The sequence below is a fragment of the Pangasianodon hypophthalmus genome, chromosome 11 (assembly GCF_027358585.1).
Source record: "Pangasianodon hypophthalmus isolate fPanHyp1 chromosome 11, fPanHyp1.pri, whole genome shotgun sequence".
Classification (NCBI taxonomy): domain Eukaryota; kingdom Metazoa; phylum Chordata; class Actinopteri; order Siluriformes; family Pangasiidae; genus Pangasianodon; species Pangasianodon hypophthalmus.
In genome coordinates, this window is record NC_069720.1 from 20,458,144 (window position 1) to 20,485,003 (window position 26,860).

Below are 26,860 nucleotides of genomic sequence, written 5' to 3' on the forward strand. Positions count from 1 at the left end.
CTAGCTGAGTTCTGCTGCAACTCTGTGTCATATTGCTTCATTGTAGTGTTTACTGTCTCCACTAATTCTCCACCAAATTTCTCATTAACGTAACACTGAACTTCGCTGTAAATGGTGAGATACTAAGCCCTCGCTCTTTTGTTTCTATCACTTATATTTGAGATTACTGACTTTTTTTTTGCCTGTTAAACTCCACTGTAACGTGTAACTGCGCTATCCATGTCTCCCTGTGATGTCAGGGTGACATATAATCACAAATCTTACAGGAATTGCAAAAACACAGAATTATCCACCAGAATTACTAAACACATCACAAATATTTCAATACAAAACATTTAAGGGTTGAGTTTTACCTTTACCAAAAGTCATTTTAGGCCTGTGAACAAGGCCTTGACCTGCTCAGCTGTGTGCGTATTCACTTGCAGGTCACTTTGAATAAAAGAGTATGATGAATAAAATACAGGTTAAATGTAAACAGACCAGGGGGCACAGTGTCTTAGTGGTCAGCACTGTTGCCTCACACCTCCGGGGTTGGGGGCTCGAATCCCACCTCTCCCCTGTGTGTGCACAGTTTGCATGTTCTCCCAATACATTGGGGGTTTCGTCCGGGTACTCCGGTTTCCTCCTTCAGTCCAAAGACGTGGGCTGATTGGCATTTCCAAATTGTCCATAGTGTGTGAATGTGTGTGATTGTGGCCTGCGTCCAGGGTTTCCCCTGAGATAGGCTCCAGGTTCCCCTGTGACCCTGTGTAGGATGAGTGGTACAGAAAATGGATGGATGGGATGTAAACAGACCATGATTCCTAATATAAACATGTTTGCGCAGATAATTTATTTCATACCACAGCACTGTTAATTTCGTAATTCTGTGATTCTTCTTGTCAGAACATGTTGATTAATTTTGTATAACAGCAGCGCTGATGGGAATGCCTGCTTTAATTCAAATCACAGGATTATATACAGTAAATGCACTTGCTCTTATGTAGTACAGAAGGAGTCTCCAGTGTCAATGCCTTATAAATGTCAAAAGTAAAGCTGTTCCTTAAGTTTCCTGGCATTAGGAATGTCTCCGGGACAGATGTCTTTGAGCTTTATCAGTAGCAACATCTTACACTTTATATTACTGCTAGAGTTTAATGTCCAGTAACATACACCTCATGGCTGAAAGCATGTAGACACCTGACCATGACACCCATATATTAATATAGAATTAGTCCCCACTTTGCTGTTTCCACTCTTCTGGGAAGGATTTCTTCTAGATTTTTGAGCGTGGATGTGGGGATTTACGCTCATTCATGTTCCAGTTCATCCTAAAGGTGCTCAGTGGGGTTGAGGTCAGGGCTCTGTGCAGGACACTCGAGTTCTTCTACACCAACCTTGACAGACCATGTCTTCATGGAGCTCGTTTTTGTGCACGGGGCATTGTCATGCTGGAACAAGTTTGAGCCTCTTACTTCCAGTGAAGAGAAATTGTAATTCTACACCATACAACGACATGCTAGATAATCATGTGCCTCCAACTTTGTGGCAACAGTTTGAGGAAGAACCACATATGGGTGTGATAGTCAGGCGTCTACATACTTGGACTTAGTACTTGCTTTTCTGTTGCTCCATTCATGAACACAGAAGCGTAATTCCGACAAATTCAGTAATAAACGACAGTGTGTGTGTTGTTACTTATATTATTATTGTAAAAGTGGTATTAATTAACAGAAAATATATTTACATATTTAATCATGACAGCTGTTAGCTAAAAATGTCAGAATCATAGACAGGATGTAAAAATATTTTGTCAGTGTTTTCTGTTCGCAAGGCAGTGACCTTGAAAGAATGTATCAACACACACTTAGCTAAAGGCTCTTTATTTCAAAAAAACCTCCAGAAAATGCTGTTAATCGTCAACAGCAGAGCTTCAATAAGAGCGACAGAGGCACAGCCCCCTAAAACATCACAGCATGGGATCCATTTGAATGAATTATACTGCACAAATAACTGGACTCCAAATAGAAGTAAACATTCAGCCAATCAGAGGGAATGGTGTTTTGTGTGTGTGTGTGTGTGTGTGTGTGTGTGTGTGTGTGTGTGTGTGTGTGTGTAAGAACATTAGTTAGTTTCCTATTAGTTTGTGTGAAAAGTGTGCACAAATCAGCGTGAATGATATTTGACCAATAACCTCCCAATTTGGCTTCATCTTTAAAGCTTTAATAACAAAATATTGACAAAAACATGTCAATCAATATTCCAGTCATTTATAGAACTTTTTAAAGGTTGTTTTAGAAATATATTAAGTATGTTTTTTTTTTTTTTTTACTCTTTTTACAAAGAAATTTAAAGCTTTCACAATATAGGAATGCAGAAAACATGTTTTGAGTCACAGATCACTTTGAATTACAGCCCATCTAAATAGAAAACACTTAAAAGGCACAATTTCTGAATGTTAAACACCAAATATTGACCTGGAGCTTTTTTTTTTTCTCATGCATCCACCCACATGAAAAACACTAAACACTTGCATCAATATTGAGCTCGTCTTCTAACTTTCACTCAAGACTAAAAGGGAAAAAAAAAAAATACAGCTACCTTCACCAAACCGAGGAATATTAAAGACAGAAATGTATTGTTTCATGGTCAACGACTCGAAAGAAAAAGATACACCCATGTTCACTGTGAAGCAAAGAAGGAACCAGAGATGAGGAACATTTCGATACAGCATGAATGAAATGAATAGAAAATAAACAGAAGTCTAGCACACTTACATGATCAACCAAAAAAATCAGTTCGAGTTAGTGAAGCCACCCTTAGTGCACGGAAAAGCAAATGTTCAGTTTAAAAAAAAAAAAAATTAAATAGGAAACCAAATTCTCATGCCTTCAATTTATCAACACGCTTTCTTCCTTTCCATTAGTGAAGAACAAGCAATAAAGAATTTAAAGTTTTAATGAGGTGTGCGAAATTAATTTAAGGGAATGTTAAAATATGTAAATAAACACAACCAAATGTTTTCTTTCTACTATACTCAGGCAGAAAATGCATTACATTTAGGGTTGTTTTTTTTTTTTAACAACATATAGCTTTTCCTCTACATTGTTTCAGTAGTGAAGGTAAATTAGAGTTACATTTGCATCTCAGTTTGGGTTCATTCTCTTCTAATGGCCTCCTGCAGATGATAGACAAGCTATAACGAAGCTGCAAAAAAAAAAAAATCCCAACCCTAACCCTTTTTTCCCCAAGTGTAGAAGGCTCTTGTCATTTTCAGCTGAAAAAAATAATACACCTTCTGCAGACTTCATTACTAAATTATAAACTTTCAGGATTTTCTGTGTTCAATTTTCCTTTCTGTGTACTGAAAAAGAAAAAAAAACATTAAATGTAATATGAATTAGAGATGTTCCTTTAGTGCAGAGAACTAAAGATTTACAAATCTGTTACCCTGGTAACAAAAACAAACCTGAAACAAAAAAAATCCATACAATTTCCATACTTTTTCTTCAGGTCTGGATATGAGTGCATATATAAATTCCATCATTTTCCAGAACAGCACAATAACCCTGTATAACCCAGCTTTTAATCAAGAAAAAGCAGCCTCGAGGACATGCCACAGAGCTGCACAGTGTTTTGATTGTTAACCGTTATCACAATACTCGCTTTTACAATACTGATATTATACTGACAAGCAATATAATAATATTGTATCAATATCGTGCAGCTCTGTTACATTAGACCATATGCTCCAGAATGCTGTAATATGCACATATTAAACACACATGGTAAAATAGTATGCATGTCATAGCATTAAAAAAAAAGGAAAATTAAAACAAAATCATTGAAAGCAAAAGTGAGGAAAAAATCAAAACACAATTATCGCATCTCCAGGAACTCGTTCCGCAGTTTCACAGCTGCAGAGGGGCTTGTGGTAAGCAGTTTTAGTATAAAACAGGACCAAAGAGAACAGGATTACTCAAAACACACCACAGCCCGAGGTCCATCTTTCCAACGAATAAACTGTGAGATGGTCTTTTTGGTCATTTTTTGGTCCGTTCCACTTTATTGCTGAAAAAAAAAAAAAAAACAGGCATGATCAGTGACGGCTGCTTAGATGAGAGTGCTAATATCTAATATCTACTAATATCTACTAATATCTACTAATATCAATAGCTCGAGTTGAGTAACGCATTATATGTCAATTTCTCATTGATGGCATAATAAGCATAATGTGGCGCAAACTATTACACACACACTTAAGGCTGTATTACAGCTTTTCTCTACTCGTAAACAAGATGGCTGCCATGTATATCCTGCAGTCGTTTGGAGCATTGTTTGTGCACGTCCTCAGAAATTATTGCTACGCATCTGCATGATGCAATACCATTGCATAATAAATAATGAAGGCAGTATAGCACCATGTGACACTGTCTCCACCTCTTGACTGCTGTTTGAATTTTAAAAATCTCCTATGTAGCCTTCAAACCTCATGAAAGGTCTGTTTTGTGTACCAGTCTTTTGAATATTCAAGTGTTTTTTCTTTTCTTTTTTTTTTTAATGTAAGGTGAAAGTTTTCTATTTGAGACGCAGATCATGACAACAATCATGACGACAGCGGAAAGTTATAAAAAGAAGCAAGGTTTGTCAGTGCGTTTAACCTTGCTTTGCATAAAATCAGTTTCGACTTGGAAACCAGATGGACTGGGATGTTTTGGCTCTGATGTGCCATTTAGTGGATGTCAGTTTTAATGCTCCAGATGTACATATGATTTTAACAAGTGGGTAAACAACGTCGCTGCTTAAACCAGACTTTTAAGGCAGCTGTATTCATGATTTCAAATTTTTTTGTGTTTCAAGTCCATAATGGTCTACTGCATTTATGCGGTTTCCTCTGAATATCAAACATGATAAACGGAAAAGCTGTAACCTTGCTGAAAAGTTGTAGAAAAGCTATTTCCGTGAAAAAAAAAAAAAACACAAAATTTGCAGTTCTATCATCTGTCCTTTTCTGTTGATTAGACAACGTGTGATTAGTTTTAATTTTCCTTCCAAAATGTATTTGGGGAAAAAAATGATAATGGAGTAAATAATCCACTTTGGTCGTGTTCGTTACACCCACAACTATATTTGACACGCGTCTTCTCAGTCGCTACTGATGGCGTGTTACGGATGTGTCAGCGACATGCTCTGAAAAATATCACTCTGTGTAATCACATGACTGTCAGTGAGAGGTTGTGTGAATCTCCAGTCTGAGCTACAGAGAAATCAGCCCCAGCGTCACTTCTTCATACCATTCTGTGCATTTTTTTAAGACCATTGGTGGTGTTGTTGCACTTAGTTCCCTTGAGACTTTTATTAACAGCAAATAATCTGATTTTGGATGCCAAAAATAAAGGCTTATAACTGATGTCTTTTTATTTTTGAATGAAAGAGAGGTTTAGCCTTGCTGGCCCATTTATAGCAGGCACTGCTGCACATGATAACGTCCAATAACACTGTTCTTTATCATCCAACAGTAACATATAGAAGCAATATTCAAAAATAAAATGTGTTCATTACCTTCAGCGTCCTCTTGGCCCTCAGGACTCATCTGATAAACACACAAACGAACAAAATCAGCAAACCGATGGCATAAACATCTCTATACAAAAGTGTAAGCGTGGACTAAAGAGGCTAAAGATGACAGTTTTACAGAGCGGCAGGTTTTCTTACGCACATACAAACAGGTTTGTTTTACTAGTCTTATAATGACTTTCCATTAACATAACTATCAATGCAGCTAAGTAATGTTATGCTACAGCTAAATCTAACCCCAACATTAACCTCAGTAACAAAAGGAAACATTCTGGCTCTTTTAGCTTTCTAAATAAAAGCAGTTTTCCTTATAGAGACCAGCCAAATGTGTCTCACGTGTTCCTAGCCTTGTGGAGATATATTTGAGATAATTTGTCTCCACCAAGATATAAACACACACACACCTTCTCAGTGATTTGGCTTCATAAACAGTGTTGTCGTCTTCGTCACTTTCCAGCTGTGCCATCTCCATTGTGTCGTCGTAGTTTGCTAGAAGTCCATATTTTTTTCTTGGTGTGGAAGATTTCTTCAGACTAAAACCATATGAATATAGCCATAAGTTACATTTTGTCAACTTTTTTCCCCCCAATGAAGCACCACCAACTCTCTCTCACACAGTCACATTGTCATAAACACAGTACCAAAAAAATACACAAACATTTTCACATTAGTGAAGTAAAAAGCTTAACAAGGCTTAATGTGACGCAGAAACCCTATAACTGCTGTGTACGATGAAAAGAATCACAATATTGAACAACTGATTTAAATGAAGACTCTGCGCTTTAATATTAACGCATGGGGGTTTTGAAAGAAGACAGGAATCTGTGGTAAACTGTTTCCTCATAACGGGTTTCTATAGAGCCGGAAACATGCTGAAAAACACAACAGAAACCATCACAGAAATTTGAATAGTTTCCACTACAAATACCATTACAAACCATCAGCTAACCATTAAAACCATTACCATTACTGGTCCTTAATGGTATCCACCAGTAGAAGGCAACAAATTACGAGTAGTGACCCACAGGAACCATTACAGTTTCCATTAAAACCAATACAACTCTCATTATAACCATTAAAACCAATACAACTCCCATTATAAGCATTAAAACCAATACAATTCCCAATATAACCATTAAAACCAATACAACTCCCATTATAAGCATTAAAACCAATACAACTCCCATTATAAGCATTAAAACCAATACAACTCCCAATATAAGCATTAAAACCAATACAATTCCCAATATAACCATTAAAACCAATACAACTCCCATTATAACCATTAAAACCAATACAACTCCCAATATAACCATTAAAACCAATACAATTCCCAATATAACCATTAAAACCAATACAACTCCCAATATAACCATTAATACCATTACAATTCCCATTATAACCATTAATACCATTACAATTCCCATTATAACCATTAAAACCAATACAACTCCCATTGTAACCATTAAAACCAATACAACTCCCATTATAACCATTAAAACCAATACAATTCCCATTATAACCATTAAAACCAATACAATTCCCATTATAACCATTAAAACCATTACAATTCCCATTATAACCATTAAAACCAATACAATTCCCATTATAACCATTAATACCATTACAATTCCCATTATAACCATTAAAACCATTACCATTACTGGTCCTTAATGGTATCCACCAGTAGAAGGCAACAAATTACGAGTAGTGACCCACAGGAACCATTACAGTTTCCATTAAAACCAATACAACTCTCATTATAACCATTAAAACCAATACAACTCCCATTATAAGCATTAAAACCAATACAACTCCCAATATAACCATTAAAACCAATACAATTCCCAATATAACCATTAAAACCAATACAACTCCCAATATAACCATTAATACCATTGCAATTCCCATTATAACCATTAAAACCAATACAACTCCCATTATAACCATTAAAACCATTACAATTCCCATTATAACCATTAAAACCAATACAACTCCCAATATAACCATTAAAACCAATACAATTCCCAATATAACCATTAAAACCAATACAACTCCCAATATAACCATTAATACCATTACAATTCCCATTATAACCATTAATACCATTACAATTCCCATTATAACCATTAAAACCAATACAACTCCCATTGTAACCATTAAAACCAATACAACTCCCATTATAACCATTAAAACCAATACAATTCCCATTATAACCATTAAAACCAATACAATTCCCATTATAACCATTAAAACCATTACAATTCCCATTATAACCATTAAAACCAATACAATTCCCATTATAACCATTAATACCATTACAATTCCCATTATAACCATTAAAACCATTACCATTACTGGTCCTTAATGGTATCCACCAGTAGAAGGCAACAAATTACGAGTAGTGACCCACAGGAACCATTACAGTTTCCATTAAAACCAATACAACTCCCATTATAACCATTAAAACCAATACAACTCCCATTATAAGCATTAAAACCAATACAACTCCCAATATAACCATTAAAACCAATACAATTCCCAATATAACCATTAAAACCAATACAACTCCCAATATAACCATTAATACCATTACAATTCCCATTATAACCATTAAAACCAATACAACTCCCATTGTAACCATTAAAACCAATACAACTCCCATTATAACCATTAAAACCAATACAATTCCCATTATAACCATTAAAACCAATACAATTCCCATTATAACCATTAAAACCATTACAATTCCCATTATAAGCATTAAAACCAATACAATTCCCATTATAACCATTAAAACCAATACAACTCCCATTATAACCATTAAAACCAATACAATTCCCATTATAACCATTAAAACCAATACAACTCCCATTATAACCATTAAAACCATTACAACTCCCATTATAACCATTAAAACCAATACAACTCCCATTATAACCATTAATACCAATACAATTCCCAATATAACCATTAAAACCAATACGACTCCCAATATAACCATTAAAACCAATACAATTCCCATTATAACCATTAAAACCAATACAACTCCCATTATAACCATTAATACCATTACAATTCCCAATATAACCATTAATACCATTACAACTCCCACTGTAACCATTAAAACCAATACAATTCCCATTATAACCATTAAAACCAATACAACTCCCAATATAACCATTAAAACCAATACAAATTCTAGTTTTTTTTTAGCAGAGATTTAATGTAAAAGATGATTGTGTAGTTTATCGTTATTATTGTTGTTGTTGTTGTTACTGTGTTATCCTTCAGGCAGTAGTAGATGGTGTGTGAGAGATTTGGCAGTTGTTTATTAATATGATTATGAATTTTTTGCATGTCCAAATGTTACGCTACGATAGGAACATGTGACGCTATTCAGTACATTAGTAACGTGTGGTTTTAGGTGTATTGTAGGTATCAATGAGCGTAAAAAGCGTAACCTGCGCAGACTCACCGAACCGCTCGAACAAGGAAATAAAGCACTCCTATAATAGTGATGCCGATAAGCACGTACAAAGCCCTCTGGATCATGGACCCCTCCAGTTCCAGACTGTTTAAAGTGAAGTTCCCGGAGTGTTTAGTGCTCGCGGGTTTGTGCGTAGCGACGATAACGGTACCGTTTCCATCTTCCGCCGCTTTGGTACTCAAATCGCCTTCGACCAAAGAAATGGTCAGTAAACAATAAACCAAAACGAAAGCTATCTCTTTCATTGCGACTCCTTTTATACGGAAATGTACGCACACGTATATGTACAAGGAAAAATTGTCGTCTTGCCGTTTTGAATGGAACCGGTTTAACAACAACTTAAAGTCCGGTTAGCTATCTGTCTCTAACGCTGTCACGGTACTTCCTGTTTCCGAATGATGACGACATCACTTTCGGTGCACCAGTCAATTCTGTCCGGACGGGAAATAGTCACGAACAACGTATTTAAGAAAAAGCTGTATTTAAATATTTAATTAATTTAAAAAAACTACTTTTCTACACACGAAACAGTTCAGGTTCTGTAGTAGAGCATTTCTTGCGGTTTATCTAATTCCATGCATTTATGTAAATTATTTACATAAAAACATTAGCTTCTGAAGGCAGCTCATTGGACCAGAAGCGAGCTACATTAGATATAAAAAGTCTACACACCCCTGTTAAAATTGTAAGATTTTGTAATATAAAAAATGGAACCATGATAAATCATGCCAGATCTTTTTCCATCTTTAATGTGACACAACAACCAACAAAGTTCAACTGAAAAACAGAATCATTTTAAGGGCGAAAAAAAGAAAACAATAAAAACTTTCAGTAACCTGCATGTAACAACAATTTCTTATATTCTTCACGACTGAACTATGGGGTGGGGTGGCTAGACAGAAACCCCTTCTCACACACACACACACACACACACTAATTAATAATAAAAAAAAGATATGTTTGGCACAAAAGCAAGACAGCTTATCACCCAAAGAACACCATTACCATGGTGAAGCATGGTGGTGGCAGCATCATGCTATGAGACTGCTTCTCTTCAGCTGGGACTGGGGCTCTGGTCAAGATGGAGGGAATCACAAATTTGGCACAAAACCTGCAGGCCTCTGTTAGACAGCTGAAGATGAAGAATAATTTCACCTTCAAGCATGATAACAATCCAAAGCACAAATCCAAGTCAACACGGCTTCAGAAGAATGTTTTGGAATGGCCCAGTCAGAGCCCAGATCTGAATCTTATCAAAACCCTTGACTTGAAGAAAGTTGTGCACAGGATATCTCCTTGCAATTTGATATAGCTGGACCATTTTTGCAAGCAAAAGTGAGATAAAACTGAAAAAATCAAGATATGTTAAGCTGGTGGACCCTTTAAAAAGACTGAGGGCTGTATAACAAGCATACGAAACAAAACATGACCACTTCAAATTGTATTTTGTCAGTAAAATTTGAAACAGTTCTGATGAGGTGGAATAAAAGAGTATGAGTGATGGGAATGTGATTTATCATGGCTATGCCCCAAATCTATTCAATATACTATGCCACACACTCCACACCACCTAGTGTACCATTATCAATAGTGGTGCACTTTACAGACATACTATTCAGTACAGTGGTTTGCGCTGAATATGGAAGTGGATAAACATACACCGATCAGCCATAACATTATGACCACCTGCCTAATATTGTGTTGGTCCCCCTTTTGCTGCCAAAACAGCCCTGACCCATCGAGGCATGGACTCCACTAGATCCCTGAAGGTGTGCTGTGGTATCTGGCACAAAGACGTTAACAGCAGATCCTTTAAGTCCTGTAAGTTGCGAGGTGGGGCCTCCATGGATCGGACTTGATGGCCAGCACACCCCACAGATGTTCGATTGGATTGAGATCTGGGGAATTTGGAGGTCAAGTCCACACCTTGAACTCTTTGTCATGTTCCTCGAACCATTCCTGAACAATTTTTACAGTGTGGCAGGGCGCATTATCCTGCCGAAAGAGGTCACTTCCATTAGGGAATACCGTTGCCATGAAGGGGTGTACCTGGTCTCCAACAATGTTTAGGTAGGTGGTATGTGTCAAAATAGCATCCACATGAATGCCAGGACCCAAAGTTTCCCAGCAGAACATTGCCCAGAGCATCACACTGCCTCCACCAGCTTGCATTCTTCCCATAGTGCATGCTGGTGCCATCTCTTCCCCAGGTAAACGATGCACACACACCCGGCCTTCCATATGATGTAAAAGAAAATGTGATTTATGTGATAAATGTGATCCAGTTCTGATGCTCACCTGTCCATTGTAGGCACTTTTGGCAGTGGACAGAGTTCAGCATGGGCACTCTGACAGGTCTGTGGCCACACAGCCCCATATGCAGCAAGCTGTGATGCACTGTGGGACACCTTTCTATCATAGCCAGCTTTAACTTTTCAGCAATTTGTGCTACAATAGCTCTTCTGTGGGATCAGACCAGACGGACTAGCCTTCAATCCCCACGCGCATCAGTGAGCCTTGGGCACCAATGACCCTGTCGCTAGTTCACTGGTTGTTCTTCCTTGGACCACTTTTGGTAGGTACTAACCACTGCATACCGGGAACAACCCACAAGGCCTGCCATTTTAAAGATGCTCTGACCCAGTCATCTAGCCATCACAATTTGGCCGTTGTCAAAGTCTCTCTGATCCTTACGCTTGCCCATTTTTCCTGTTTCCAACACATCAACTTCAAGAACTGATTGGTCACTTGCTGCCTAATATATCTCAACCCATGACAGGTGCTATTGTAACGAGATAATCAATATTCAGTGTCAGTGGTCATAATGTTATGGCAGATCAGTGTATAGAATAGAGAAAGATAAAGAAACAAGGAGAAAAAGCTAAAAGATAAAGTTTTTGGTGTTATCCATGACGTTATGTTATTTGTCGGTGTTTCTTTCTCTTAAATAAATAAATAAATAAAGGCTGGTATAAATGGGCTAGCAGGCCCCTGTCTTTTTTATCTTCCAAAGAATTATTTTGGATTTTTCTGGAAACAAGTGCAACAGCACCACCAATGGTCAAAAGAAAATACATGTAATTGTATGAGGAAGTCGCCCTGGGGCTGATTTTTTTCTAACCCAGACAATATATTCATTCAGTCTATAAAGAAGACACATGTAAAATACAGTCACAGGTGTCATGAACATGAACGAGATGCATTATTTATTCTATGATCCTTTTAACTAGACCTGCCCGAATCCCGGGATATGCACTGATCATAGTAAACCCCCTTTTAGGCAACCATATGATACACTTAATGATCGATTCTGTCTCTATTGAGCTGTACATGTGCTCCTGCTGTCTGATCTGCTTGATCCTGACACACTTCTACTGTGCTTCTCGGGCTTCTCTCACCTTCCAGACCTGCCTGATTTATCCTAATTCTTCTCCTGCTTGGGGCTTCAACACTTGTAACTCACTATCTGCTGCCGTGGATGGTCCTACATGGATACTTGAAAGATTTGCACTTTCCAAAAACAGTTTATTTCCAAGACTCAGGCTTTCTTTAGCAGATAATTTCACCTGCACACTGTAGTCTTGTACCTAAGAAAGACCATTATGCTCAGTGGAGATGGCACAGCTGGAAAGTGACGAAGATCAAAACACTGTATGAAGCCAAATCACTCAGAAAATCCTTTCAACACAGTGCTGTTTGACTTTATAGTATACAGAAGAATCCCACTATCCAGCGTCACCCAGTAGAAGATGGCTTCCCTTTTGAGTCTGGTTCTTCTCAAGGTTTCTTCCACTTGTCATCTCAAGGAGTTCTTTTCTTGTCACTGTTGCCTCTGGCTTGTTCATTAGAGTAAATAAATCTACATCCATATTTCTGTGAAGCTGTTTTGTGAACATGTCTATTACTATGTCAAAGATAGTGTCTTTAATAAATCCATGAATTATGTACCTGAAAAGATCATGAAAAACAACATTAATTTTGTTTATGCTGTGGTGATGGACACAGACAAATACAATTATTTAGCTTGATACCATCTCAACCCCACCTGTGGAGGTTGCTGAAGCAAGATTATTAGTTACAAGGGTCCCTGTTTGTTTAGAGCAAATTTTGTCTGCCTTGATATCTCCACTGTCATCTATGCTACTAACCATTTTCAACAAATTTAATTAATTACAAATTCCTTTTTCTGTATGAACACCCATGATTCTTCTTTATATGCCTTTTTAAATAAATAAATTACAATATTTACAATTCCTATATTTTGTGTCAGTGACAGTGTGTAACCATAAACTCATACATTTAAGTTAAACATAAAAATGGGAGTTGATTGTTAACAAAAAAAATTGGCATAATAAAACTATATACTTGTGATAGTAATCCGTTTAAATTCTCATCTTTCTTGCTTCTTCATGTCTGAGCGTGATTTGAACTCGAATAACATTCCGTAGTCCAGTAACTTTCTTTAGGTAAAGACTAATAACAAAATTAACTGGAAAATGTTACACGGTCAAAAAACTGTTTCGCTCCAATATTGCATCACAAAAAAAACTAAAGGTCCTTGCCGGAAATGACATCGTTGTCAATATGAAATATAATACACATTAAATTATTTACTTTTATAATTATTTTAATTGCTTAACACACACAATTATTTATTCCACAACTATATAAGAAACCAGTAACATATTTCTCTTACAATACTGTATGCCATAATCAAGTTGTGGCAGTAAGTGACTTTTATGGTTTCTATGTCGAGAGATAATTTTCCATTTAATAGGGTTAGTGTGCACCAATGATCATTTCTGATTCTTACCATTATTTTTGGGAGGATGATCAGAGAAGCATGACCTTACATGATGTTACATTTGATTGCAAGAAATGCAGCGAAGAGGAGTCTTGCCTTGTCTAGGAATATTCACTTTTTTTTTTAAATTTGTCTGCTTACCCACCCTGACTGAAATAGAGCTTTTACTACTAATACTAGTTACAACACTATTCACAACAATGAAAACTTCTAGACAGCATTCCAGTAAACAAATGTTTAATGAAGATAAATAGAAAGTACAATATCCATTTGAAGGACTGTATAAGAAACATTAGATTTGGAAAAGGTTGTATAATCCTACTTTTTTTTTTTTTTTTTAATAAATCCAATATTTTTTTTTGGTTTTTTTTGCATGCTCATGGTCCATTAATGTAATCAAAATATACATTGGCTTTCAGATATAAAAAAAAAAAATCTATTGCTTCTTAACATTGTGGTATAAAAATAGTATTTACACCTCATCTATCCACTTTAAGAAAAAGTAATCATTAAAACCGTTAAAGGCAAATGCTGTGCAGATGCATAAGACCTGCCATTTTCAAGAGACTGGATTATATGGTCTTCCAAAACATGGCAACTGGTCACGTTATTTTCACTTTAAAAAAAATGTAAAGATTAGGAAATCTGTGCTGTGGAATGCTTAAGGTAAGTCTTTTCTGGAAAGCAAAGACATTGGTCCCATGCACAGTCAAAAACCTAATATGCTCATGAAAGTCCTGTTTCATAAAAAACCACCATACTCTACTGTATATGCGGCCAAGATTAAGAAATCTATTTAAAAGAAATAAGACAGTATCCCAATCAAAAGACATGTAACTAAAATGCACAGATTGCAGGACTACAAGAAAACAAATGTGAGCAGTAGAAAAAAAAAAAAAGAGCCAACTTACAGCAAGCAATCAGCATGCAGTAAGCAAAATCGCAAATTATAGTTACTGGTTGGTAAGAGAAATAAACCCTAAAAAGCAAGTGATTCCCAACATATAATTTTTTTTTTTTTTTTTTTCCATAAACACAAGCCACATGAACACTTCTATATTTCTATCTGGCCAATTCTAATTGGGAGGAATACAATAGTCTCATAACTGAAAGCTGAATAGATGCTTTGGTTTCAAGCTGTAGTGTACATATAAAAAGGTTCAAGAATACACCAAATATCAGGCATTATAATAGAATAGTTACAAAACAATGCCTTGTGATACATTAAGGCAATACTTAAGGTCTATGAAAAATACAGAACAAATTGTATAGGCAAAGAAGTGAGCAAGCCACTGACCAAAGGCCAACATGCAATGGCCAACAGCATCAAAACACAAACATACTTACAATATGATTTGTACACAAATTATTGCATTAAATAAAAAAAGGAATGTAAACAGTCTATGTCTATCGTTACAGTATGTGATAAGACTCAGAGCTACCGGGAATGTAGAAAGCAAAAGGGAACTGGCCTTAAGGCAATGATTTATCAAAAAAGCCCTGCAGCTGTATGAAACAAAACTAACCTCTCAATTCAGCTACATGAGGATACACACATGGATTGTAAACTAAAGTCTTTACAAACATTGGTGTCGTATCAGACAACATTGTTTATACGATATCAGAAAGCGCTTAGCTGCAAGATAATGTAAGGCACAAAAAGTACTTCTGGGGGGGAAAAAAAGAAATTCAGAGCAGCACTTTCAAGGCAAGGGTCTACCAATGCAAAATCTTCGGAAACTTATAAAAGGCTCAAGAGGTGTGATTACAGATAGACAATCATCCTTACAGGCATTTAAAAAATTAAAATGTTATATATGAACCACTAGATATTACTTATAAATACAATAGTGGAATGATGAAAGTTTTGTGGTTGAGGCTTCTGACAAGTCAGCAACTTTACTGTACGTCTTTAAATGACTCATTCCAGCTGCAGTCACTTTTATCCTGTTCAAATAGTTGACTTGGAGAAGGACACTCTAAGATGGTGGTTCTCACCAAGATCATGGTTGTGGAACTCAATGAGGGACTCGATTGCTTCCTCCACTGAACCCATTTGAATCAGAGCCATCTTGCGGTCTTTCCTGAAAGCAGACATCATGTTAGCATACAAGAAAATACGGAGGAGGAGGAAGAGGGAAAAAAAATTGAAGTATTAACCAGTGAAGTTTAATGCACTGTGAGGAACCTACTGAAAGAACTTAAAGTTCTTGACCACAGCACCAGAGCTGGCAAAAAGCATCTTGAGATCATCTTCAACGACTGAAGGGCTATTAAAGACAGAAGGCACAAGTTAACATGCAGCTCTTTTTAAAAACAAACAACTAAGCAGAAACCATATCTTTGCTTACGGGATGTTGGAGAGGTGCAGAGTTGAGGAGGGCGGGAAGATGTTGGAGTAGTTTTTGGAGCCAGGCTTCTTAAAACGATGGAGAGGAGAGTTACTGTAATCCTTAGTGAGGCCCTGATCCTCATGTCCCTCACGTGGCAGCTGAACAGTCGTGTGTTTGGATAAAGTGATGCGCAGCGCCCGTCCATACAACTTCTGTCCATTCAAATGGCTCATAGCTAGGGGAAGAGAAATTCATACACAATATGGTAATTTAAACACTTGCCAAGGAAGTTGCTATACCTGCAAGTTGATATGTCTAATCGTAAAGTTGATGCCATAAAAATAACCTGCATCAAATAACTTAATGTGTTGATAAATAACCAATAATGGGAGATGTTCACCTAGCTGAGCCTGAGTGCCATCGGACATTTGGATAAGGGCATTCTCCTTTTTGTTGAACATAATTTTTACTCTTATCACATCACCATATACACCTTGTGAAGACAAAGGAGAAATATGGTTAGACACGAAATATAAAATGTACTATACAACCATTTAAAAAAACAACAAACAATTCCATCAGTAAGCTTAGGGTTACAATCAAGACACTCCATCAAACAGAGTGCAGTCTCCTTCTTATAGACAAAAGGTGCCATTGAAATATGTAAAACTTCAATAGATCTTTTTTAGCCGAATGTTACCTATTGCAGTTGGACATGACCTATGCACAGGTCTACCCAGGTAAATTCAGTGTTAAAGTATTTAAGATACTTGGCAAGGTTTAAAAAAAAAAAAAAAAATTTATAGCCAAAAGGACAGATGGGAAAAAAGTGGGCAATTTTACAGACTGCGAAAGAGGAATGGACTTTTGCATTGCCATCCTTAATGTATGAATTGAGAAAAAGTGAAACTCCATGGTAAGAAGGCTAGCTTCAGGTCAAAAGGTTTGGTGGGGGGAAAAAAAACAAAAAAAACAAAAAAAGAAACAAAAACAAAGCTGTTTTAACAAATGGATAAATGACAGGAGTCTTGACTATTAACCAAAGTTTAAAAGCTTCCCTCAAAAGACATGCAAAACAATTTCAAAAGCATGCATCATAAATGATAAACAGTCTATTAAAGCTCAAAAAGATACAGCATCTCAGTCAGTTTTGGAGTGTACCATAATGGTCACAAATCTAAAACACGCCTAAAAACAGAGTTTTGGCGAGTGCTGCAACTTTTTGGATCGTATCTCATCTCAGCACACACAACAGCAGAAAACACACAAGCACTCAAAATGCCTTGTGAGGGAAGAAATTGAAAGAACAGAACAAACAAGTGATAACAAAAGATGCTAAGGATAACATACCGAAAAGAATAAAGAGGCATTGGGGCGTAACTCTCTTTAGAGGACAGCAGAGGAAGGCAGCGGAGGGAAGAAGGGAGAGGTAAAGATCGGAGGCAGAATGGAGGTTCAACATATCCACAGCGAGGAGGCAGTTCCACGGGAAATGGCGAAAAAACGGTGGTTGGATCATGAAGATGGTTAATGGATTGGGAGAAGAAAGAGGAGGGGAGAGGTGGACATGAAAGTGTAAGGAGTGAATCGTGTTCAGTGTAAGTATGTTTGTATGTGTGTTTGATGATGTAAAAATAAAAATGAGTGGAACACATGTGGGCAGCCATTTGGCAGGCAGACATGGTTGCAAAAGAAAAAAAAAAAAAGAAAAAAAAAATGGGGTATGGGGATTGGGGAGGGAGAGAACAGGAGGTAAAAAACAAAGTCAGTATACATATGGAAATACAATAGTGTACAGGTTAACTTTTACAGAAACTAATCCAACAGAAGAAAGTGTTGTTTTTCTTGCAAAAATTAAATTAATAAATTGCTCAAGACAACAAAAGATAAGCTTATTTGCTAGAGCCTTTTTAAAAGAATAATCAAACCATTTACAAGTTCATTGTATCAACTTTTCATTAAATAATGAAGAAATCTCAAAGGGTTTAAAGCTTCTGGCGTTTCAAACAAGCCACTTTTGTTTTTTTGATATATGTTATGCAGCTGCCGAACTTTCATAAAATAATCTCTCAATACTCGAACTTGTGTAAATGGGTGAGAATATTCTGGTAAAATGGATCAGCTTAAAAAAAAAGAAAAGAAAAAAAAAAAGCTATGAAGCTTATAGTAACTTAGGGACGTTAGGAAATAAGATTACAAAATTAAAAAGAAGGCCTGAACACTGGGAGGAAACAAAAGCAAAGCTTCAGTTACCTGAAATTTAAAAGTGCCATTCTAGACAGTATACAGAATGCATTCAAGTTAAGTACAATTAACAGAAAACTTTATATGAACTGCTTAATGGGACCAAATTTGGCTTTTTAAAAAAAAAAAAAAAATAAAATAAAAAAAAAAAAAAAAAAAAAAAAAGGCCAAGTTATAAATTCAAAATAATCTTCAGTCCTAACCTATGCATAGTACACTAAATCTTAATTCCAAATAAAAAGAAACTGCTCTTGAAAGGATCATCACCAAAACATTGTATAAAATTATCTATGATCGACACTTGTATGAAACCACGAAGCCTATTTGCTAAGTAATGTAGATGCATGTCACTAACCTCAGGATTCAAGTTGCTGACCAGCATGACACAGTGGCCAGCGGGAAGAGTAGGGAAACCCAGTCTGCCCGCTGCTGCAGCAGCTGCTGCCGCTGCACTGGGAATGGCCAAAGAGGCCAGGGCTCCAGGAACACCTGGCATGGTCAAGCCTGAGAGAGAAAGAAAGAAAGAAAAATATCAGCACATTGTCCAACAGTCAACTCCTGTGTTTACTGTCAGCAAATCGAATAAGTGAAAATAGTAAGGCTTGTGATGTCCACAAACCTGCAGCCTGCTGAATGGCAAAAGCTGGGGGGAAGGCATGGGCACCGGCGTACGGCGCAGCAGAAATGATCCCGGGAGTAGCTGCAGACATAAACTGAATATTCACTCTGGGCATAAAACGATTAGAGCAGTGCTGCAGAAGTGAACCCGAGACTATCATGATAAAAGGTGATAAAATGGCACTCAGGTGTTGGTTAAATCTTACCAAATGCAGCTGTTGCCATCGCATGGTGGTCAATAGCGGGCTGGCCGTCTCCTGAAGGCAGGTCAGGCCGTGTGTAGTCCCGACTCTTGTCGTTGTTGTACTTAACGTTCAAACTGGTGAGCTTGGAAAAACTGATGCGCAGAGTGCAGCATGCATTGTAGATGTTCTGTCCATCCAGAGCCTGTGTAATGACCACAAAGTTAAATAACAGGAGTTGCTTAAAAATTAGTCATATTAGTCTAAATTCAGTATACAGAATTTGCTCCCCCAGGTTGCTAATGCTCATGTCATTATTATAAAAACCTATAAGCATTCCAAAGACTAAAACATATACAAAAGGGAAATCATTTAATTGTAGTGTCAAGTGTTAAATCAATTTTAATGTCCATGATAGTACACACCTTGGAATACACAGAAAATAAATGTAATATGTACAAAAACTATCTAGGTAATACTCAGGCTGCACGAAACAATTAAATACTAGATATTAACACAAGTGCCCTCTAGATGGAGCCACTCACCAACTTTGCATGCTGAGCAGTAAGACCATCAGCAAACTGTAGAAGAGCTTGGAACTGGTTGTTCTTGGTAAAAGTAATCACTTTCAAAACAGTGCCAAACTTGGAAAAGATCTGTGGAAGACACCAAAACATTAAACAACAAAACCCAATGTAACGCATCATAAGCAGAGCAAAAGAAATGCCCATATATAGCCAAATCAAATTCAACAAGGTACAGCTTCTAACAAAGAAAGAAAAACCTGCCTGGTGCAGAACATCCAGGGTGACTGGGTAGAAGAGGTTCTCCACCACCACTCTGAGGACAGGGCTAGGGCCGCTCGCACCGCCTGCTTCTACACCACCTAATGACATGCCGCCTGTCTGGACAGCATTTACAGCCTGCAGTGCTGCCTGTGCTCTCTGATGTTAAAAATAGGACAGAGAAGAAAGTGTTTGATCAAAAAGCAGTGGTCTACCTGAATTATCCAGCTTTCTCTTTCATTTTAAAAGCAAGATGGCATGAACATGAATGCCTACTCCAAGTCAAGTCAAGTTGCATCAGGAACAAAATATTGCATCACTTGGACCATAATGCAACTTATTGCATTAGACAACACAGGACAGTATTGATTGATTATTCAAGTCCATCTTTACAAAAATAAAAAAAAGACAGTACATTTAAACATTAAGAAATATAACATGAAACAGAAAGGTTGTCCAGCCAAGTTAATTTGTTCTTAAATTGCCTGAATAATTGATTACCTATTACTGTGCAACTTCACTTAAATAATTTATCTTGAGGAAAGAAGACTCTTAAATGCTTATTTAAACAGATTACACAACCAGAAGAACAAACCAAGTAACCACCAATGGAATCAGTAGGTAGATAAGCCTCAGCTGCAGAATGCATTAAGAGCAAACAGCATGATGTCCCCACTAAGAATGTGTTTAGAAAAGAAGGATAAACTTTTGGTCTCCCCCTCAAAAAAAAAAAAAAAAAAAACGACAAGCTTCATGCAAGCTAGTAAACAAGTTCATCAGTCCATATTAACATTCCAGTGCAGCTGGAGAAACAGTAATCACAGCTGCACGACAACACAACCCTAATAGATACAAGTTTTAGAATATTTACTTAGACCATTCATTTTTGATTATTCAGTTTGTCAGTTTTGTCAAATATGTAGATTGTTAGCATGCAATAACTCAGAAATAAGAGGTGAAAATAGCACAGAGGGTGGAGAATGGAAAAGATTGGATGAGAAAGCCACAAGCTTTTACTGAACACATACCACTTGATTTGGTGAGTTGTCCGTTTTCAGTTCCTTGTGGTTGGAGTACTGCATAAAGATGGGATGATTCCTGATCACTGGTGTGACTGAGGAGTAATAGCTGACCATAGTCTGGGCTGCCTCCTCTGTATTCATCTCAAGGAAAGCCTAGACACATGAAACACCGTCAGCAAACTTTGTTTTTGGTTTTACTGTCCGTTTACACTATTGCAACCATTTCCACATTTATATATGGAAGATGTTTAAAAGAGTTACATATTAAGTAAGACCATGCGTCTGAGTACTAGCTATTCAAATTTGGTAATTTTGGCTTGGGTTCATCAAGCATGAACAAAAAATTGCTGCCAAAACCATATGTAGCATTTTGTTTAGTGGTATGAGAACTAGTCTGAACAAAGCTTCAGATTAATGATCTCCCCGTTGGGATCCAAATGAATAAACGTAAATTTACATAAAGAATTTAAATATGAACAGGTCGTCCGGGTTGTCTCTATTCAGTATTCACCCTCATTATAAAGGTTTTGAGAAGTACATGAGTACCTGGTTCTTTCCTTTCAGCATGAGCAGGTTGGTGACTTTGCCAAAGGGAAGGCCTAGAGAAATGACCTCAGCTTCATTGATGTCACTGGGGAGCTTGCGTACATGTATGACGCGGGATGGAATACCGGGACTTCTGATGTCACCTTTGAACTTCTTGCTGTCGTTGCCATTAGCTGGGATAGAGAGTGCATCATTAGACCAATTTGCTGAGATGCACGCAAAATGAGGTCATGTTTCTCCAAAACATACCTGCTGAACTCATGATATATGGCCCGTTGGAAACACAGGAGAAAAGTTCGTCAGATCCTCTCTTTAAAAAAAAAAAAAAAAAAAACACATTTGTCAATCAGTAGCAACACAGCAAACAGGCAGCCTACATATGCACAGGCATTCCACACAGTATCAAATCAAACAGACAAGCCCCTACACAGCGGAAACAAGAAGGGACATGCTGAAATGTTCAGGAAGTGTCGGAGTAGTCACAATTCTACAACAGAGTCAGCTAGCTGACCTAATAAGGACAGCTTTGGGCTATATTTTACTCACTTTGTGTTGTTTTTAAAGAAAAGAAAAAAAAAAAAAGTAGGCATTGTGAAAATGAGCAGTCATTCTGTGCAAAAGGCAGGTTCATATTAACCAGCAGCCCTAAACATTCCCCAACCCCACCAGCCAAAGAACAAGAAAGGAGACTCAAGTTTTAATAGCAGGTGGGGGTGTGAGGGATACACGGGTTTCTGGGTCATCAGACAAGAGGAATGAGTGGGAGGACTCACATTTGCAAGATACTTGTAAGAGTGAAAAAGACAGCACATACTGGTACGGTTTGATTTTGGTGGTGGGTGGAACAAAAAAAAATAAATAAATAAATAAAAAAAACTAACTCTGATGCAGTTGTACAAATTTGCCAAAATAAAAGTGAATTTAAAAAACAAAGTGCAGAATGCTTTCTGCAGTGGGCATATTTTTTTTAGCAACAGTCTATGGTGGACGTAGCCATCCCAGAATACTCCACAGGCATAGTCAGCCATTTCATGCCACCCAATTTCAGCAGCCTAATGGAGCCAGCAGAGCCACATGCATGCATCCTCCACCACACATTTAAAATTCCACTGCTACAGCAATCAATAATTAGAACCATATGGAGAGCTGTAGAGTGAGGGCACCACTAAGGACTGTGGGGCCAAAAAAAGGGTGGGTAGGCTAAACGTTTACTGAACGTCATTGCTTAACCACTTCATGTTGGTTTTAGCAATAAAGCCACTCCCCAACACTTTCTTTACAACCTAAAAAAAAAAAGCCTGACTGCTGAGTCTGCTTTAATCAGGCATGCTCTTACAAGTAAAGACAATTAAAATCATAAGCATGTGAAACCTAATTCATTCATTCAACCTAAAGTCATTTCAACGGTTAACAAGAAGGAAGGACACAAAACTGGGAAATTTTGAGACTATGACACTGCAGGGCCTGGCAAATGACACGAAACCAGGTTAAAGAGGTTCTAAAGGTGTGGAAAAAGGGAGGAGGGCAGGAGGCTGCAATGATTCACAGCGAGAATGTGGCTGTTACCATGAGCGCCCTGATTGTCATTCGCTCACCATGGAGACCTTGTGTCTACGGCTGCAGGTGACTGAAACCCAACCCTGTGCTCTCGGGCTTGAATACACAGGGCCGATTGTCTTCAGGGGTCCAGGTGTAATGTTTCGTCTACTGTTAGAGCCCATCAAAGATTTACCACCCCAGGCATAGAGGTTATAAGGCTTTCAGGAGTTTTTTTTTTTTTTTTTTTTTTTTTTTTTTTTAAACCTAGTACACACCATGCTCTACACCTGCTTTCAAATTAAATTAAGCACAAGAGGCATGAGTGTATCAAGTAAGCAATAACCTGACCCATTAGCACTTCCCCCAACCACCTTCTCTCTAATCAGCAGAGCTGAACAAACCCAAGAGCAACATGTGTGTCCATAGGGGAGAGGCAAACATATTTGCATGTAATGAATAGGCTCTATTCATGTCATCGTGTCAACACCCAAAGCCCATTTTTGAGGAATGCATTTTAAAACATGTCTACTCACACAGTTAAGGCAAACAATCAGCTGGCATAATGCAAACCAGCCCTTAGGTACATTTGAGAGGACAGGTGAAAATGATCACTAAAGACCACAAACCCTCCTGCATCAATGAAAATACCCAACAACTAGCCACGTAGAAACTGATCAGATGGAGATGGGGAAGAAAAGAAAAAAAAATCCCTTTCTTAAATACAGAATTTATTTCTACAAAATTACTTCTGCATTTTACTTCAACACAAGACTTTACTTCTACACATTAATCAAACTGTGGACTTTCTAAAACATCCATTTTAATGAAAATAATTAGTTCAGGAAAACAGCTCACCTGTAGGACCTGCACATTTTATAGCCTTTTAAACCCTCATTCAGATAGATAATGAAAATACTAAGTTCAGATACCATACTGCACCAAAATACTAGGAATTATCTTGTACACAGAGATAACCAGGTAAATAAGAGAAACTGGCATGCATCTCATCCACAAGCTTTCTCCCATGATTCAACGATTTGAAGACTAACTAAAACTCAACCAATTGTCAAAATATAGGCTGTAGAGAAATCTTCTTGCATTATAATGTCTTAGAAAATGTAATGACGTTTCAGGCCACTCAGTGGCTTTGAAACATACAAGCCAGTCAGGTCAATGGTGCCTATGAATCGCTCCTTTGTTCTGAACACTCCAGGTCCTCCCAGCTAGCTACATACCACACGTGATTATCTTTAGTGAGAGACCAGAGAGGAATGCACGTAACATGTTAACCAATGTCAGTTGATCCAAGACGCTGATGAGTTTTGCTACTTAATGCCATCAGCACAAACAGTTCAACGCACAGGCCCATTCAAGCAAGGAATGTGGAGAAATACAGCAAAGGGCAAACTTCTCATGCCCATCTTTAATCTCAACTGAAATCCTTAAGTAGAACAACATAACTGACAAGAAAAAACATGAGACACCCACTAGAGACTTAAACTTGGCAAACTCACTCCAATTCCTCTGTGCCTACATTAGGCGCAGAGTGAAAAGTCATGCTGGTTTGAAGGGAGTGGAGAAAACTACACCCTTCAGATACACAAACAGGCAACCAAGTAAGGTTTTAAAAAAAAAAAAAAAAAAAAAAAAAGAACTAAAGGAATGAGCAATATAGTCAGTTTGCAGAAAACTTAATCAGTGAACACACACAGGACAAAAAAAAAAAAAAAACACCCAATGCCTACCTTTGTTCCAACTGCAATATCATGGACAACGCTGTAAAGAACATAAAGGTAAGATCAGACAAGATGGAAGGAAATGCTGAAATGCTGAATGACACAAACATTTAAACAGAATGAGGAAAAAGACTTTACAAGCAGCACTGAATTCCAGTCAGTGTTATCATTGTGTCGAGGATTTATCATTTTGAAACAAAACTGAACGTGAAACTTTTTTTTTTTTTTTTTTAATAAACCCTACAGTAGTAGGAATGACAGAAATGTCAAATTAATTTGGGACACCAATGCTATGAATATGGCTTGTACCATCACGAAGGAAGGATGTGAATCTACCCAAACTAGGGAAAAAAATGCTGTAGGGCCTACTTCACCAAGTCTCACTTGAAACAAGAGGCATTTTCAGGGAAAAAAAAAAAAAAGCTGAGTTGAGGCAATAATTCTCAGTGCAGATAGTATGGGGGTGGACTGGACAGTCTAAACTACAGCCTGTGCTTCTCTTCCCACAGCAAGTTAAGAAAATATGAGCGGCATTTTAGGGCCAGGCTCAGACGCCCTTATCCACCCCCCAACATCCTGTTCCTCCTTACAGGAAACACCACGAGCCCAGAGCTGCTTTCACAGCTAAGTTACTTAAAGCTTGTTCAAATAAACCCCAAATAAGAGCAAGTCATGTGCCTTGTTGTTGGGTTTTTGTTTTTTTTGGTTTTTTTGTAAAACGTGGCGGATACAGGAAGCTTGGCTGGGCCACAGCATGTGAGGCTTCTGGTGAAAACGCCTCTTGAGGAAATAATAAGACAAAAACTCATCTAAAAATAGAAACAACCAAATGGGTACCATTCTTAAAATCTAGATCAGGGATAAAAAGCGATAAAACTTTTTTTAAAAAGAGCCTTCTTAAGCATCTACAATAACAATAACAACAACAAAAAAAAAGAGACTCACTGGAAAGTAACTTCAGGAAAGTTAGAAAACAATAGTTTGGTATACAGTTAGACTTGGGGAACTGTAGCAATACCCTGCTTGCAACAATAACGTGTCTTGGCCAATAAAGGCTACTTTAAGATAAAAAAAAAAAGTTACAGCAAAATAAAATGGCATGATTGAATGAACCATGAGACAGTCTTCCAGGAAAACTGTACTGCACTTACTCTAATTCTGCGTAACTCGATCCCATAGGATACAAGTCAGTCTCTAGGCGGCTGCATAGAGAGAAACATGTCAATGCCACAGAAAAACAAATCAAATCAGACTCAAGTTACTGCTAACACATTACAAATGTCTGTCTGGAAATGTGCTCGAATGCAATGCAACAGGTAACCGGAAAATCCGAGGCTAACAATCGGTAACGTTTACGCGTGCGGCTAATCGGTAAGTTACGTTAGCTAGGAGCAGGTACGGATGTTGATTCCTTTTTAGCTAAGGGTACAAAACTACAAATATCATGCAAACGCGCTTGAAACAACTTAGTATAAATAGAAAGGGGGGAAAAACAACCTGTAATCAGGTAAACGCTAACAAACTGCTATCACCTAGAGCAGACAGTGATGCGTGGAGGATTCGGTTGGTTTCCATCGCAACCCGCGAGCGCAAACGCTTAGCTTGTACAAGTTACTAAACTAAACCAACACCAACTCCACTAGTCACTAACTATCCGGGAAAAAAAACAGAAACACACAAAACCGCGAAAAGAACTGGACGGAAAAAATGTTTTATTGTTTTTTTTTTAGAGTAAAAGGTAACAATAAACTTACCCGTCCATTGCACAAAGAGGAACTTGAGGTCTAACCAGGAACTTTGTGGCTTGGCGGAGTTTTCTTATACCCCGACAAAATGGCGGCGCGCTCTGAAGACACTCGGCAGCTCGCGGTGATTGGGGCGCGCGAGTGCAGTGGGCGGCTGAGACACGAACTGATTTCTGATTGGACGAGACTCGACATGAAAGCAAAGGGCGGCTACAGGTTTCGTGTGAACAGACAAGAGTTGCTATAGCACAAGTTCGTGT

The 26,860-nt window shown here is 37.6% G+C and overlaps 2 protein-coding genes across 2 annotated transcripts; both read right to left on the reverse strand.

The window, feature by feature from the left end:
• Positions 1-1,846: 1,846 nt before the first annotated feature.
• Positions 1,847-9,460, reverse strand: fam174c (family with sequence similarity 174 member C). Its single transcript, XM_026933252.3, has 4 exons — positions 9,035-9,460; positions 5,961-6,089; positions 5,542-5,572; positions 1,847-4,050 (listed from the first exon to the last, which is right to left on the reverse strand). The coding sequence occupies exons 1-3, from the start codon at positions 9,289-9,291 to the stop codon at positions 5,569-5,571; spliced, it is 390 nt and encodes a 129-aa protein (XP_026789053.1). The 5' UTR covers positions 9,292-9,460; the 3' UTR covers positions 1,847-4,050; positions 5,542-5,568.
• Positions 9,461-14,070: 4,610 nt separating this feature from the next.
• Positions 14,071-26,718, reverse strand: ptbp1b (polypyrimidine tract binding protein 1b). Its single transcript, XM_034308714.2, has 16 exons — positions 26,610-26,718; positions 26,007-26,057; positions 24,865-24,895; positions 21,830-21,890; positions 21,581-21,753; positions 21,041-21,187; positions 20,016-20,171; positions 19,773-19,883; positions 19,252-19,432; positions 19,047-19,127; positions 18,783-18,931; positions 17,534-17,567; positions 16,584-16,676; positions 16,202-16,418; positions 16,043-16,120; positions 14,071-15,934 (listed from the first exon to the last, which is right to left on the reverse strand). Exons 1-16 carry the CDS (start codon positions 26,615-26,617, stop codon positions 15,802-15,804), a joined length of 1,704 nt encoding a protein of 567 aa, XP_034164605.1. The 5' UTR covers positions 26,618-26,718; the 3' UTR covers positions 14,071-15,801.
• Positions 26,719-26,860: the final 142 nt, after the last annotated feature.